This window comes from Peromyscus eremicus, chromosome 7, assembly GCF_949786415.1.
Source record: "Peromyscus eremicus chromosome 7, PerEre_H2_v1, whole genome shotgun sequence".
NCBI lineage: Eukaryota > Metazoa > Chordata > Mammalia > Rodentia > Cricetidae > Peromyscus > Peromyscus eremicus.
The window spans coordinates 57716632-57732027 of record NC_081422.1 but is presented as its reverse complement, the minus strand read 5'-3'; the positions used below and the strand labels follow the sequence as shown (position 1 = coordinate 57732027).

Sequence of the window (15396 nt, the reverse complement as noted above, 5' to 3'; positions counted from 1 at the left end):
GCAGATGTTAGAGGATGCTGCCTGTTAAGAAATGCAAGCTGCTTGATCTGGGAGTTAGAAAGGGCCGGTGATCCAGTTCAAAGCTGACTTTGTTATGAAGAAAATACAATCCTAAATTACATTCATGAAGGAAACTTCCCAACAGTCCTTGCTGTCCAAGACAGAATCATTGGAATTCCAGTCCTAGAAGATACCTCTGTCTGGAATATTACAAAGCAAGATTCCCCGTGGGTAAAGACATGGACCAGGTGAACCCATCTTTGGGTTCCAGAGCATGGGGGTGGGTTAAGCTGACAGAGAAGCAAATTAAAGGCTAGATCTAGAAAAGCCCTGTCTAGCATCTTCACTGAACCAGGTTTATTTAACCATGAAGATTGATGACATCCATAGGCCTTGCTCAGAGAAATTGCATCTCCTACACCCCACTCCCCCTACACACACACACCTACACCACACTTCCCCCACCACACACACACACACACACACACACACACACACACACCTCTAATGGTCTTAAGCTAGAGTCACACAAGCTCATCCCCTCACAGAACAAAGAAAAGGAGGAACTAAAATTAGAGGCAGAAAAATGCCTAAAATCTTCTCAAAGCAAGATACTTAATGAACACCTTGGCTAGGCCTGTACCATCAGGAAACAGATTCATCGTGTGATTCACATCTGTTTATTTCAAATTGCAGTTCTATGTCAAAACATAGATTAAAGTGAATGTTCGCCCAAAGGAGAATTTGCTATGGCTCCTCTCCATGCACATGGAGTGGGACACGAGCTGTGTCAGTTTTAAGTACACAAAGGGTAGGGAGGAGACTGGCGAGGAGGTCCTCCCCCGCCCCCCTGCCTGGTGGACCCAGCGGATGAGTAATGTTGTCCTGTACCTCAGTGCTCCAGCTGTTGTATTCTGTGGAGAAATGCATTGTCCTTGATCCTTGGGTAGCAGCAAGAGCCACGGGCTCTAATTTATGGCCTTAGGGGTTTTTCTATCTGGTCCCATCTGAGCTGTGCTCTCCTCTAGGCATCTTGGAGTCTTTCTGCCACACCCAGCTCTTGGCTAGTTAGTTTTCTTTTCAAAACTGGTAGCTCCCAAACACATCCCTGGCTGCAGTCTGAGCTGTGGGCCAGAAAGAAGATGACAGAGAGAGGATCTTAAACTGAATTTTAAAACTTGTTTTAAACTTCTGTTTTAATTATATATTCAAATACTTTTTGCATACATACATACATGGGTGGGGGGAGGTTCTCACTGTGCAGCCCTGGCTGGCCTTGAACTCACAGAGATAAACCTGCCTCTGGCTCTTAATTGCTGGTATTCGAAGCATGTGCCACCACCTCCAGCCATGAAAGTGGATCTTAGACTGTAGAAGTTTAGGCACATTCTGCCCTGATTGGGAACTGCCTGATAACTCCTCTATGACTTAACATTTGTTTTAGACCCTGTACAAGATATAGTAAGACTCCTGAGAGTGATAACAATTGGAACAAGGATAAAGGCTGATGATCTGGGAAGAGGGGCCGAGCAAAGCTATTGTGTTTATGTTAGCTCGTTAGAAACAATGTCTATTATCTTTTATTTTGTCTTATATCACCTTCAGGAAAATTAGTACATTATGGACGTCTCCACTCATAGTTAGGCCCAGTAAATTTCATTTATTCCTTTTTGTAAAATAGTCATTCGGAAGCTTTTGGTGGTACAAGGCAACAGGTTACAGCTTATGAAAGTAAACAGGCCCAGCTCCTGAGTGGGGACACCATCTTCAGAGAGGCTTTGGAATCCTCTTGTTTCGGCCCTGAACTGTGCAGACAATGGTCCATAGCCCCAATGCAGGACCCAGAACTGTGCAGACAGTGGTCCATAGCCCCAATGCAGGAAGGGGGATTTTGAGGCCAGGGGTATCTGGCTGGAATTCCATGGATCTTTCTAGTTCTCAGGTTCGTGCATTTTCCTGGATAGTAGCCTCCTGAGCAAGCTGTCAGGCCAGACTGATCTGGGACCTTGAATATTGTTCCTCTCTGAGCCTCAATATCCATAAAGGCAAAGTAAGTAGATTGAGCTTGAGCATCTCTGAGGTCCTTTCCATTGAAGAATTCTTTAGGTCTTAATTCTTCGTGTAGCATATAAAATCCCAATTCACCATAATCTCTGTAGATTTAGCTGAGGCTGTAGCTTAATGTGTCAGATTTGAACAGAGCATCTTTAAAGTGTCTCAGATCCTTACATTTGGGTTAAAATTAAAGAAAAAAAACCGGTTTAACACTGAAGACTGGAATATAGCTCGAGTCATACAAAATGAAGCTGCTATTCTTTAAAAATTCCAACCATACCATGTAATTTCAGACTTCTTTTTTTCTATCTAAGAGAAAATAACACAAGCTTGAAAAGCAGTAAATATGTAAAGAGAAAATTTGTCAACTGATATTGGAAGATGTGACCTAGGTCACCCATAAATCTCTCCGACAAGAGCCGCGGGGCAAGTCATCATTTCAGAGGGGAATGAAGGCCTGGCTGGTGTCCTCCCTCGGCTCCAGAGTGAATCCACTCTGATTTTCTGATTATGCCTCTGAAGAGGATGGGAAAGACCTGCTAGCAGGGTCTGTTTTGCCATTGTTTGCAGAGAGGGGAGCAGAAACTCCCAAAATTGTTTTTTAGCACCAGCACCATAGTTGAGGCCTCACCTCTGAGTCTTTGCATTAACAATCCCGTTCCCAGGGTCACTTTCCAAGGTCATGAGTCATGTTATGGGGCTTTCTAATTGCCACCTGTAAGGTTCATGCAAAGAAAGATATAATAAATGTTAATGCAGTCAGCAAAGCCCGGCTAGTACTTGTGGCTGCCTCCTAACAAGCCATCCATCCTGTTTAAACATATGAGGGTCTACCTTCAACAGAAGGAGACCTACCTCCCCTATTAGTGGGGTTTTAAATCTTGGATCTGACAATTGACAAAAGAAAAAAAAAAAAACCCAGAAGAAGAAGGAAGTTCATCTCATTAATCTATCAAAACACCACTAATTCCAGAGCTTGATGAGTGAAGTGTTTGTCTGGAACAGTTACATTTTGTTAGTTGTCCCAAAGTCCTAGTTAGCCACGGAAACCACTCAACACAAACAAAATGTACGAGCAGAGCGTGGGCTTAGGCAGGCTGATTGTAAAGAGTGTGGGAGATGTTGTCAGGCGCGGGCTGTACATCAACGCTAACAACATGACCGTGCACCTCTGAACTCTGCTCTCACAGTCAGGCCTTTAGAAAGGCAGGCCCAGAATAAAGATAGGTGTCCATGAAGCTGGCATTTTATACCGCGTCAGTGCCACTTTCACTGTGTTATAAAACAAGGGGCTTCGATTTTACATGAACTGTGCACAAAATCAGAGGCGGCGGCCGGAGGTTGACTTTGGTTCAGATCTGTTTTATAGTCACTGTGCCCAGACAGTAATATGATCTTGAAAAAGGTAAACAACAAAGAGTTTAGCAGTGAAAAATATGCCTAATATAAATACAATCGTGCGCATGGCAGCTTAGAACTTGAAAAATATGACTGTGGCATTAAATTTTTCTGGTGGAATTAACAGAGGAACAGAACATAGCCTTCAAGGCAATATATCTGAGAGAAGGCAAGGAGATAATACATCTAACTCCATGGTCTGTGTGGCACTCCTATAAAGAAACGCACAGTAGCTTTATTTAATTGAGAAAATGAATCAATTATGGTGATGTTGCATCATCACATCAGACCCATGTGAAATGGAAGACATAAGTCACTGCATTGTGTAACAATGTTCAGAAGTAATTGAGTACCATAAGCATTTTGAATCAATTTCAGGTTCTGGCTCTGCTACCCTAATACAAAATGCATGAAGTTGACATCCTGTAGTATGTTACTATCAAGACTGTAATAAAACCCTGGCATAGCATCTCTAAGATCCTGGGCAAAACTGGATTGTTATATCATAAAAGAGAGACCAGTGGTCATCCCTCTCTTCCTTGTAGCAGCCTTAATATAGGACAGTTTAATTACATTTATTTATTTGTGTGTGTGTGTATGGGCACGTGTGCCACGGTGAGCATGTGAAGGTCAGAAGGAAAGTTGCCAGAGGGGGTTCTCTCCTTCCACTGTGAGGGTTCTGAGGCTTGAACTCAGGTCATCAGGCTTGTTGGCAAGAGCCTTTACCAGCTGAACCACCTCACTGGCCCAATCAATATAGTACAGTCAGTCTTAAGGTGTCTTCAAGGTATTCTGCTTCTAACCTGTAAGACAGGGCAAGATAAGACAGTAGAGCCCTGTAAGATCCAGGGTCATTTGGAAGTCCTCCCCTGTGTCAGATCCACACAACTCACGTTCCTGAAGGCAGTGCCGCAAACCAACCCGAACCTCACTTCAAGGCACCTCAGAGAATCCTGTGATCTCCCGACTCTTGGAAATCTGTGAGGAAAGATGCTCTTTGATGTCAAAAAGGGATGTCAAAACCACAGAAGGAGAAAGCACCTGGCCATTGGAGAGTTTACTAAACTTCTCAGCAGCCTGGAACTGCTTCCTGTGTGGTGACTGAAAGGTGGCGACATATGAGCAGGAACCTTGGCCACTTGAGACAGAGCACGGGAAACTACTGTCTACAATACCTGTAACCCCAGCAGGAGGATAGTGAGTTCTAGGCCAGCCTGGGCTCCATAGCAGTACTTGGGGGAGGGGAAGGACTGCTGGTCAGCCACACGGATGCAAGAGGAAGTCATACACCCAGCATCCACCCTTGACAGCCATACCATGCAAGTGAAAACATGCAGTCCAGTTGGTTTGTTAAGGAATGCTGTGGTCATAGGCAGGTGTTCTCCAGGTGAAGGAACGTTGAAAAGGCTTAGCACCACCAGACCTGGGCCTACAACCCGAACCTGCACCTGCAACCCGAACCTGCACAATTTCTGGGAGGCCTGGTTTCCCAGCATAGAGACTGTCATCCCTGCGTACCTTAGGGCTTGTTGTGCTGGCCAGCTGAGTATGTGTAGGGAAGAACCTAAGTATCGCGAAGACTCAGTGGGTAAAGTGCTTGCCCCACAGGCATGAGGACCTGAGTTCAAATCCCTAGCACCCCTGTAAAAGCCATGTGCTGTGGCCTGCACCTATAATCTGAGTGCTAGTGGGGCAGAGACAGATGCCTCCCAGGGTCTTGATGGCCAAGCAGTTTAACTGGCATGGGAGCTCCAGGTTCAGTGAGAGACCTGTCTCAAAAAAATAAGGTGGAGAGTGATCAAGAAGACGCCCAGCATCAGCCTCTGGCCTCACACACATACACACATGCATACAGCACACACACAGTGCCACTAAAAACACATGAAGGGTCCTGGAATGCAGCTCAGTGGAACATCTGCCCATTGTGTCTGAGGCCCCTGGTTGATTCCCAGCACTACAGGAAAACATGGAATGTTACTCTTTCCCATCTAACCAGCTGGTTGGAGCTCATGGATCCCAGACAACAACTGACCTGTCCTGGTAGCATTTACTCCCTAAAATTTTTCTGTTTACAACACGCAGGACCTAGGACTCAGTTTCCGTTGGGTTTGGGTCCATTAACTGCAGGTGTCTGGGGGGACAGTGGTGTGTTTAATGTCTTGAGTAGTAAGTTGAAGCTGATTGATCTTGTCACATGTGGTTAACTGTCTGTGTTAGATGTGAGCAGCTTGCCCACAGAACGCGGAGTCGGAGCAGGCACCCTAGCAAAGCATTGTAAAACCTCATGCATTTGATTTTTCCCAGAGAGCCTTGCTGCTCGAGAAGCAGTCCAAAAGAACTTTGAAAAGGGTAGAGTTTTCACCCTACTCCTTAGTTCCAGGCAAACACTTCAACCACATAATTAAAGTTTTCTTCACAAAATAGGGGATTGTGAGCAGACACTGGCAGGAATCCAAAATTCTAATTTCTGACTATGATTTAATTTCAATTTTAAATAAATCGGTTTTTAATTTAAAAAGAGTGAGCTTCATAACATTAGCAATGATTGCAACATTAAGCCCAGTGTTCACAATCTAGCAATATAAAACATTATTTATATCTGAATCGTAAACAGCCTTTTGAAATGGATTATGGTTTTTCTCCCTATTCTAATACAACCTGGAGGGTACTAAAAAGTGTTGTGTGAAATTAACATTCTGCTGACTTTCGCCTATAAATGAGAAGCGAGCTATTAACATTTGTGTATTTTCATTATGTAAATTGTGTTAACACATGCCCACAAATTGCCACCAGCAATGCAATAATTTTCTCTCAGTGATCATAATGTGTCCAAGTGAGTCATTTTGATTATGACATGCTAATTACATATTGCCTTTTTTCAGATTCAGAAAAACCAGGGATCTTTAATGGTAAGCTTTATGAGTTCAGAAAAAAAATTCACTTTTCTTTTTCCTGATGGCTGCTTCCTTTGCATGCTTGAATGCCTTGTTTTAAACTTAGCAAATTGCATTTTGAAGAAAATGCAAACCTTTAACTGCCTGTATTAGATTAGGTACCATTAGAAATAATAGGACGTCCTGAGCATCCATGTTTTTATAAGAGTTTGCTGTTGTTGATTAATCTTGCTATATTTTATTGCATTAATGATTTTTTTTCTTTCCACTCCACTGTAAAGACATTGCACACGGGCTAATACTTTTTCCCTCTCTTCTTCCCATCGCAGCCTCTCCAGATTCTGCAGTGCATTGTTGATGAGGTGAGGCATCGTCTTATGTGCTTTCCACTCCTAAAGTCATCCCTAATGGTGTGGAAAGCTTATATTTTGTTTCCTAATGAAGCACAATGCCCAACATCCTCGAAGCAAGTTGTGTGGTATGCTCTGAGCTGTGTTACATGAGCTGGCCTTGTCCTGAATCCTGCTCTCTCCCCGTCTGGGCTGAGAAGCGCTGTGATGACACACTGTCCCACAGGCTGGTCCTCGGGGATGTCAGAAGCCCTGAAGACAAAACATGATAATATTAATTGATCCTCTTCCTGGCCAGATGGGGATGGAGCTGGAAATTAAAGTGGTATCACTTCTTCTATAAGAGACATTGAAAGGCATTCCATAGAGAAGGGTCAGAGTTGAGTGAATAGTAACATGGGCTGGATAAAATATGCCTTTCTGGTTTTATCCATAAAAGCAAACCATGGTTAAAATGGGAGAGGGATTGTTCAAAGCTCTGGTCAATAGTTCAGCCTTAATTACCTCATGAGGCGTTTTCTGGAGATTCTATCTGCCCCTAACTTCTTGAGTCTTCTAGTATTCCAGGAAGGAGTCTTCTCTCTTCCTAACTTCTCTTGGCTTGAGCATGCTCCCTCTGCACTTCCTGTGTCCCACTGCCTCCATGGAGCTCATCTACCTCACTCAGCTAACTTGATTCTACTTCTTTTTCTGAATTTCAGCTTTTCTTGATATTAGCCTTCTTATAGTATACCAGGCTTTCAATTGAGACACAATAACCTTTTTAAAAATCCTAGCCTTGGGCCAGGCTGTGGTGGCGCACACCTTTAATCCCAGCACTCAGGAGGCAGAGCCAGGCGGATCTCTGTGAGTTGGAGGCCAGCCTGGTCTACAGTGCGAGATCCAGGACAGGCACCAAAACTACACAGAGACACCCTGTCTCGAAAAACTGAAAGAAAAAAGAAAAAAACCCTAGCCTCCTAGCAAAGTTTAGTTTTAAAAACTAATTAAACTTTAATTTTATAATGTTTAGAGCATTTGTAAATAGAGAAGAGAGACAATAAGTGGTCCAGATAGGAAAGTTTGAAAGAAAAAAAAACAAACAGTAATTTCATAGCTATTCTTCTCAATTAAACATCTGCATAACCAGTTATGAGATTTGGGAGAAAAAAATAAAGATCCTCCTAGGAAAAGAATAAGCACACCCACATCACAGCATCAGTGAGAGTGGGACTCTCAACTCCTTAATGTCTCCATCCGCCAGTCCATACATCCCCTGCAAGCCATAAAACACGTCGGTGCGAAAATGAAGGCATCGTCCTGAAACAAATCGAGACTCCATTATCTCAAACATCAGACAGGCCTCCTGGACCTCATAGCTCATCAATATCTCTGTCATCTTAGTTTCCAAAAGCATCCTGTCCCATCAGAATCCTCCTGATTAAGCCATTGTCCTGAGATCTCCCTCCAGTTTTGCTTGGGGAAGTGCCCAGGGAAACTTGGCCTCGCCAGTCAAATGCACAGCCTGCACCATTTTCTGGGCTCCACCACTCTTGGTACGCCTGGCTTCTGGGCATCAAAAGTACATGGGCATTCAGGTATGTGTCTTCCTCACCGATGATACATGTGTTGCCAGGGAGCTAATTTGAAGATTTTATGGATAAAATGGATGTTTCTATTCCTTATTTCAAGACATGATGGTTGTTATACATTTAAAATATTTTACTTGTTTAATTTCGGCAAAATCATAAAACTTGAAAAGATTATAGGGTAACACTGAAGGACAATAGTATCTTGCTGAAAGTTCATGCTCTTCTTTGTAGCCTTTCTCCCTCAGACAAAAGACAAACAGAACCTAGTATCTCTGTTTACTCCAAAACCCTGTTAAAACGCCTTCTTTCTAGAAACTTGGGAAGCTGACACTGTCTTCACTAAACCAAGTTGATCTTAAACCTGAGATCCTTCACCAACAGCAGTAAGAGTGAGGCTGTCAAATCTCAAATCCAGTAAGGTCATTAGGAAAGGAGCAGCCATATGGACTGCCTTATGCAAGGTACATCAAAGCATCAGAGAAAGCATGGGTCATGTTTTGTGTTCACTGTCCCTGTGTGTATTAATTGCTGCTCTGCACTGGGTATTCCTCATATAGTGACCCAAAGACTCACTGCATCGGAAGAGCTAAGACTCATTAAAAATGCAGAATCCAAGCATATGCTTATATCCCAGCACTCAGGAAGCTGAGACAGGAGGATTGTGAGTTTAAAGCCAGCCTGGGCTATTATTATAGTGAGACCCAGTCTCAAACAAACAAACAGCAGAGTCCTGGGCCCGGGTCATTGGATGTCTCAGTGGTGATGCTTCCGATGCCCTAGCCTCTCGGGTACTGCGCACTCATGTCCAGTGTAGACAGCTTCTCTTCATTTCCATCCCACAAGGTTGGGAACTCTCCTCCAACTTCATCTGCTCCTGATTTTCAGGGCTTCTGTGAGTGAATATAACCAGTCAGGAATTGATGCCTTTTACTCCTTGGGTTTGAGGACCCGATGCTAGTGTGTGCTATTTCCTGTTACAGAAAAGTCAAGTCAAAAAGTACCACCAGGGGCTGGAGAGATAGGTCAGTGACTAAATAGTGTATTAGTCTTGGAGAGGACTCGAGTTCAGTTTCAGCTTCCACTTTGGGTGGCTCGTAAGTGCCTGTAATTTCAGCTTCAGGGGGGCCCATGCCTCTGGCCTAAGGGGGAACCAGCATTCATGTGCACATACCTCCATACAGACTTACAGGAATGCACATAATTGAATTACTTCCTGAAGGGATCCTAATTCAGGCACATTTAGTCATATACAACATACCGGTAGCAAATCCTAGTGTGGCATATTATGTTTACTGGCTTCAGCTTGACCTTGACCATAGCATAGCAGAGATTGGGCAGTGGTTAATCAACACCCAGGTGGACAGAGGCCAGTTAGCTCCAAAGTGGTCAGATGTGAATGTTAGAGCCAATCTGAGAGTCAAGGATGGAACTGTAGGGTAGAGCCAGAGTTAGCCACCAGACATCCAAGCAAAGAACACCAAAACTAAACAGAAGCGTAAGAATCACAAAGATGAAGCTTGGACCAGCAACTGGAAGGGTAGCCAAGGCAGACTGAGTACTGAACTCTCATCAGAATTCTGGAGAATCTGGTCTGCTTTGAGTAGCTTGGACCCAACTAGCCAAGGCTATAAGTCTCAAGAGAACCTCTTAATACCCCAGGCCCCTGGCTGCCTCTCATTGTAAATGATGTCTGTTTATCTGTTCCTGGTGCCTTGAGTACCTAGTACCCTCGGGAATACAAGGCTTCATTGTCTAGATAACAGAAATGTTACTGCTGGCTGTGCTATCTGTGAGAAATTTGTATTTTTAAAAGAAATGTATATTCTTGGCAGCCCGCTGACCATTTTCTCTAAGATTCTAGTCTGTTTGGAATGTGATGCTGAACTGAGCTTGGATATATCATTGTCCTCTAGGGCTGAGAAAGTAACGGAGCTGACTGTGCACTATCACTGAATGTGACTATATGTTTGGCCTCGACACTCAGTGATGTTCTTGGGCCTCTTGAAATCACAGTATCACGTGCCTCCAGTCTCCTCTGTGCTCCTTGATGGGTGCTCCTCCTGTGTTCTCCCTTGACATTGCCTCTCTTCTTGTGATCACTCATTGTTCTTGTCGGGGACCTCCCCTATGTGCTATCCAAATAGTTCTACCATCTGCCTTTAGTGCTGGCACTCCCAAGGGTGACCCTAGCAAAATGAAAACGTATCAAATGAAGTCAGATCCCCAAGCAGTACTTGTAAGAGCCAACAGCCTTGTCTGAAGAGGTAGACAGAAGCTAAGGTCCCTCTGATGCAGTGACATAGATAGACCTGCATTCAGTTAGCACATAGTTATCTATTGCCAGCCATGTACTAGCCTGAATTGAGAACACTAAGGACAGCCTCAAATCCAGAAGGAATGGGCTTCTAGGCAGGGCCACAAAGCCATTTACAGACCAAGTTGTCATAGGTGGAGATACACCACATGTCTACATCACCAAATCCTAAGATCTCTCAAGCCAGCTAGTGGAACTTCCAGTGGATGGTAGGGCTGAGAACTAGAAAGTCTGAAGGGAACCCTGCCCAGGAGTCTGTTGACCTCACATGGGCCATAAACTTGGGCTAGAGATGTACACAGAGCAAATAAGCATGGTTCAGTGTAGGCTGACTGCTACAGAGCCCAGAGATGGGGGTGGGTCAGGAGGCATTGCATTTAAACTCAGGCTTAAAAGATAAATGGAGTTTCCTAGATTAAAAAAGGAGAAAACATAAATGTTGGGTAGAAAGACCTGAAACTATCTTATAAATCATTTTTTGAGATCACAGATGTATTCCAGAATGTTCATGTTGTCTAAAATATGACAACCAGAAAAATGGGTTAGTACTCTAAGCATATACATACATTCCAGGTATATTATAACTAAAAATAAATTCTTGCCTAGCATCTGTAGGTGCTCAAAAGAACCATTAACAAATCCCTGATTTATACTTCTGTTTATTCATTTTACACATAAAAAGTAAATTTGTTGAAGTGACATTTTATACCTGCTCAGAAATAATGACTGTGTGTTGATCTCTTAAAACTGTGAGTTTGTAAATGAGCAAACTTTCTGTAGTTCCTCACAGTCTAGGACTGGAAGTGTGGGTAAACAGTGGTCCCTCTGTTTTCTCTAATAAGGCTCCCTAAGGAAGGTGACCATGGGAGCAGGGCTTTGATAAAGGACACTGACTATATAGAGAGTCCAGAAACCAGACGACTGACCAGGAAGCCAAAGAGCCCAGAATGGAACCTGGAAAACTCACAAATATGTGAAAATAATATGTTCAGTGGAATAATGAACAAACCAAAGGGACCACTGGAGAACTTCCAGGACAGCAGCAAAAACTCACAAAATACAGTGAGCTGTAAGCACCTGCAGTGCACAGAGGGCAGTGAGCTGTAAGCATCTGCAGTACACAGAGGGCAGTGAGCTGTAAGCACCTGCAGTGCACAGAGGGCAGTGAGCTGTAAGCATCTGCAGTGCACAGAGGGCAGTGAGCTGTAAGCATCTGCAGTGCACAGAGGGCAGTGAGCTGTAAGCACTTGCAGTGCAGAAGGCAGTGAGCTGTAAGCATCTGCAGTGCACAGAGGGCAGTGAGCTGTAAGCACCTGCAGTGCACAGAGGGCAGTGAGCTGTAAGCACCTGCAGTGCAGAAAGGCAGTGAGCTGTAAGCATCTGCAGTGCACAGAGGGCAGTGAGCCATAAGCACCTGCAGTGCAGAGGGCAGTGAGCTGTAAGCACCTGCAGTGCAGAAGGCAGTGAGCTGTAAGCACCTGCAGTGCACAGAGGGCAGTGAGCTATAAGCACCTGCAGTGCACAGAGGGCAGTGAGCTGTAAGCACCTGCAGTGCACAGAGGACAGGGAGCTGTAAGCACCTGCAGTGCACAGAGGACAGGGAGCTGTAAGCACCTGCAGTGCACAGAGGGCAGTGAGCTGTAAGCACCTGCAGTGCACAGAGGGCAGTGAGCTATAAGCACCTGCAGTACAGAGGGCAGTGAGCTGTAAGCATCTGCAGTGCACAGAGGGCAGTGAGCTGTAAGCATCTGCAGTGCACAGAGGGCAGTGAGCTGTAAGCACCTGCAGTACAGATGGCAGTGAACTGTAAGCATCTGCAGTGCACAGAGGGCAGTGAGCTGTAAGCACCTGCAGTGCACAGAGGGCAATGAACTGTAAGCATCTGCAGTGCACAGAGGGCAGTGAGCTGTAAGCACCTGCAGTGCACAGAGGACAATCTCAGATCAGTAGGCTTAGGTTCTACCCTAAGAAAGTAGAGAGCGAACAGACTGAACCCAAGTTAATAGGGAGGAGAAATAACAAAGATTACAGCAGAAATAAATGATATAGAGAAGACAAACCAGCAAACCATTGGTTCTTTGAAAAGACCAGTAAAATGTCAGGCTTCTGCTAGACTGATGGAGACAGAAGGAGATCTCCCAACTGCTAAACTCAGGAATGCATACCTGATGTTAGGCTGGCTAGGAGGGTGCCCTTCTTCCTTCACTGCTCCATGTGCGTCTCTCTTGAAGCTGCATGCTTGGTCCTCAGTCAAGGGTATACGAGCCCTGAGTTCCCTGTTAGCACCTCCAGCCAAGCTCTCAGGGTGTAAGCCTGGGATACCAGTGTTTGGAAGCTTAGGCAGGAAGATTGCCACAGTTTGAAGCCAGCCTGGAAACACAGAAGAGCCCACCTCAAGAATTAATTAATTAATTAACTAACTAACTAACTAATTAATTAATTAATAGAACATACGCTCTGAGAAACTGTATGCTACAAACCTAAATCACCTGTAGGAGATACACAAATCCCTGGAAGCACAAATTGCACTGCAGAGTAGGCCTATAACAAAAAAGGTTAAATAAATAAAAACTTGCCGTAAAAGCCAGAGCAGCAGCATTGCTTTCACAGTGGATCTTACCAAGTGTTTAAAGAAGAATTAGCAGCTCTGCTTCTTAGACTCTTCCAAACTGGGGTAAGAGAAGCACTGTCCTCCTTGTTCCTGTGAAGTCAGTACTACTCTGATACCTGAGTCCAAGGACTTGGCAAAAAAGAAAACTAGGGCCAGCAAGGTGGCTTGGTGGGTGAAGGTGCTTGCTGCCAAGGCTGACGAGTGGACTTTGATCCTTTGGACCCACATAGTGAAAAGAGAGCTAACTCTCAAGTTGCTCTCTGACCTTCATGTGTGTGTGTGTGCTGTGGCACATTTGTATCCACACAAATAAATAAATAGAAACACTGACGACCAATATCCCTTATCTATACAAAAACCTTCATGAAAACACCAGTAGGATTTTACACCCTGAATTCAGCAATAGTTAGAAGGAATCATGTAACTGACCTGGTTAGCTTTTTTGACAACTTAACAGCGTAGGGAGATCCTGTCCCAAAAATAAATAGATCAATGGATGGATGGATGGATGGATGGATGGATGGATGGATGGATGGATGGGTGGGTGGATGGATGCTCCGAAAAACTGTATGCTACCAAACTATATGAAATACTCAAGTTTGAGATGGAGAGGGAACCTCAGTTGAAGAGTCGCCTCCATCAGAAAGCCTGTAGGCATGCATGTCTGAGGAGCATTTGCTGATCTGATTGATGTAGGAGCACACCACTGTGGATGGTCCCATTCCTAGGATGATAGGCTTGTAAGAAGTGTAGCTGAATGTGAAACTAGAGCAAGCCAGTAAGCAGCACTCCTCCATAGTTTCTGCCTCAAGCTTCTGCCTTGAGTGCCCACCTTGGCTTCCCTCGATGATGGCTGAAAAATGTAAGCTGAAGTAAACCCTTTCCTCCCCAGCTTGCTTCTGGTCAGTGTTTTATCACAGCAGTAAAAATCAAAATGGGACAATGTCAGAACTAAGTGAGGTTTATCCCAGGAATGCAAGGTTGGTCTGACATGTGAAAATCAATTATATACCATTTTCATTCAGTAAGGGACAAAAACACATAATTATATCTCAATAGGCCTTAGCCTCCCAAGTGCCAGGATTACAGGGGCATGCCACTGTGCCCAACTGCATATTTTAATTTATGTCAAGGGACATGTTTTAAGCCCTGGTTTTGGGGGTGGGTATACTTATGCTGCTTTCTTATTACAAAGAATAGGAAGCAACAGGAGGTGAGTACCCATAGGTTTTGAATATGATTATGTCTTATGTAATGTCAAAGTTGTGTGTGGGTTTTTAGCCTTACTGAGATATGACTTAAAATAGAAATTAAGTGAGCCGGGCGGTGGTGGCGCACGCCTTTAATCCCAGCACTCGGGAGGCAGAGCCAGGCGGATCTCTGTGAGTTCGAGGCCAGCCTGGGCTACCAAGTGAGTTCCAGGAAAAGGCGCAAAGCTACACAGAGAAACCCTGTCTCCAAAAACAAAAACAAAAACAAAAATAGAAATTAAGTACATTTAAGGGATACAGTATGACGCCTGATACATACAGTTACTATGAAGCAGTTGGCCCAATCAAGCTACTATACCCATCACCTCCCATAGCTACTCGTGTGTGTGCGTGTGTGTGCGCACGTGCATGCACGCACCCCTATCCTGTAAGAACCCTTGAGATCTCCTCTTAGCAATATGTGGTATAGAACTCTTTGATAATAGCTTGATAGCCACGCTACATAATAGGTCTTCAGACTTACTTATTTTACAGTGGTAAATTTGTACCCTTTAATCCATGCCTCCCCTCCTTACCCCACTGCCCACCCTGTAACCCCACTCTTACTGTCTGCTGCTCTGAGCTCTGCTTTCCTAGATTTCATGTAGAGGTGAGGTCATGCAGTATTTGTCTGCCTCTATCCAGTCTGCTTCACTTGGCCGTGTCTCCAGGTCAACTGCTCTTGTCACCGTGGTTAAATTTCCTTCTTGAAGGCTAAATAAAGTTTCCCTCCCTTCTCCTCCCCTCCCTTCTCCTCCCCTCCCTTCTCCTCCCCTCCCTTCCCCTCCCCTCCTCTCCTCTCCTCTCCTCTCTGTCACTTTCTTAATCATTCACACACAAAGTGACATTAGTTGTTTCTGTATCTGGCTATTGTGGACAAGGCTAGAGTGCAGGTGTCTCTTCAAGGTAAAGAACGTTTCCTCTGCATGGGCACCCAGAAGTGGTGTTGCTGG

At 44.5% G+C, this 15396-nt stretch overlaps 1 protein-coding gene across 2 annotated transcripts in view; it reads left to right on the top strand.

Annotated features, from left to right (window-relative positions):
• Positions 1 to 15396, top strand: part of Map2k5 (mitogen-activated protein kinase kinase 5) — a 238473-nt gene that overhangs the window by 174175 nt on the left and 48902 nt on the right. For both annotated transcript variants that reach the window (XM_059268067.1, XM_059268066.1), the window contains 2 exons: positions 6336 to 6362; positions 6677 to 6709. In XM_059268067.1, the coding sequence (XP_059124050.1) occupies positions 6336 to 6362; positions 6677 to 6709 (60 nt within the window). The remainder of the gene's footprint in view (positions 1 to 6335; positions 6363 to 6676; positions 6710 to 15396) is intronic.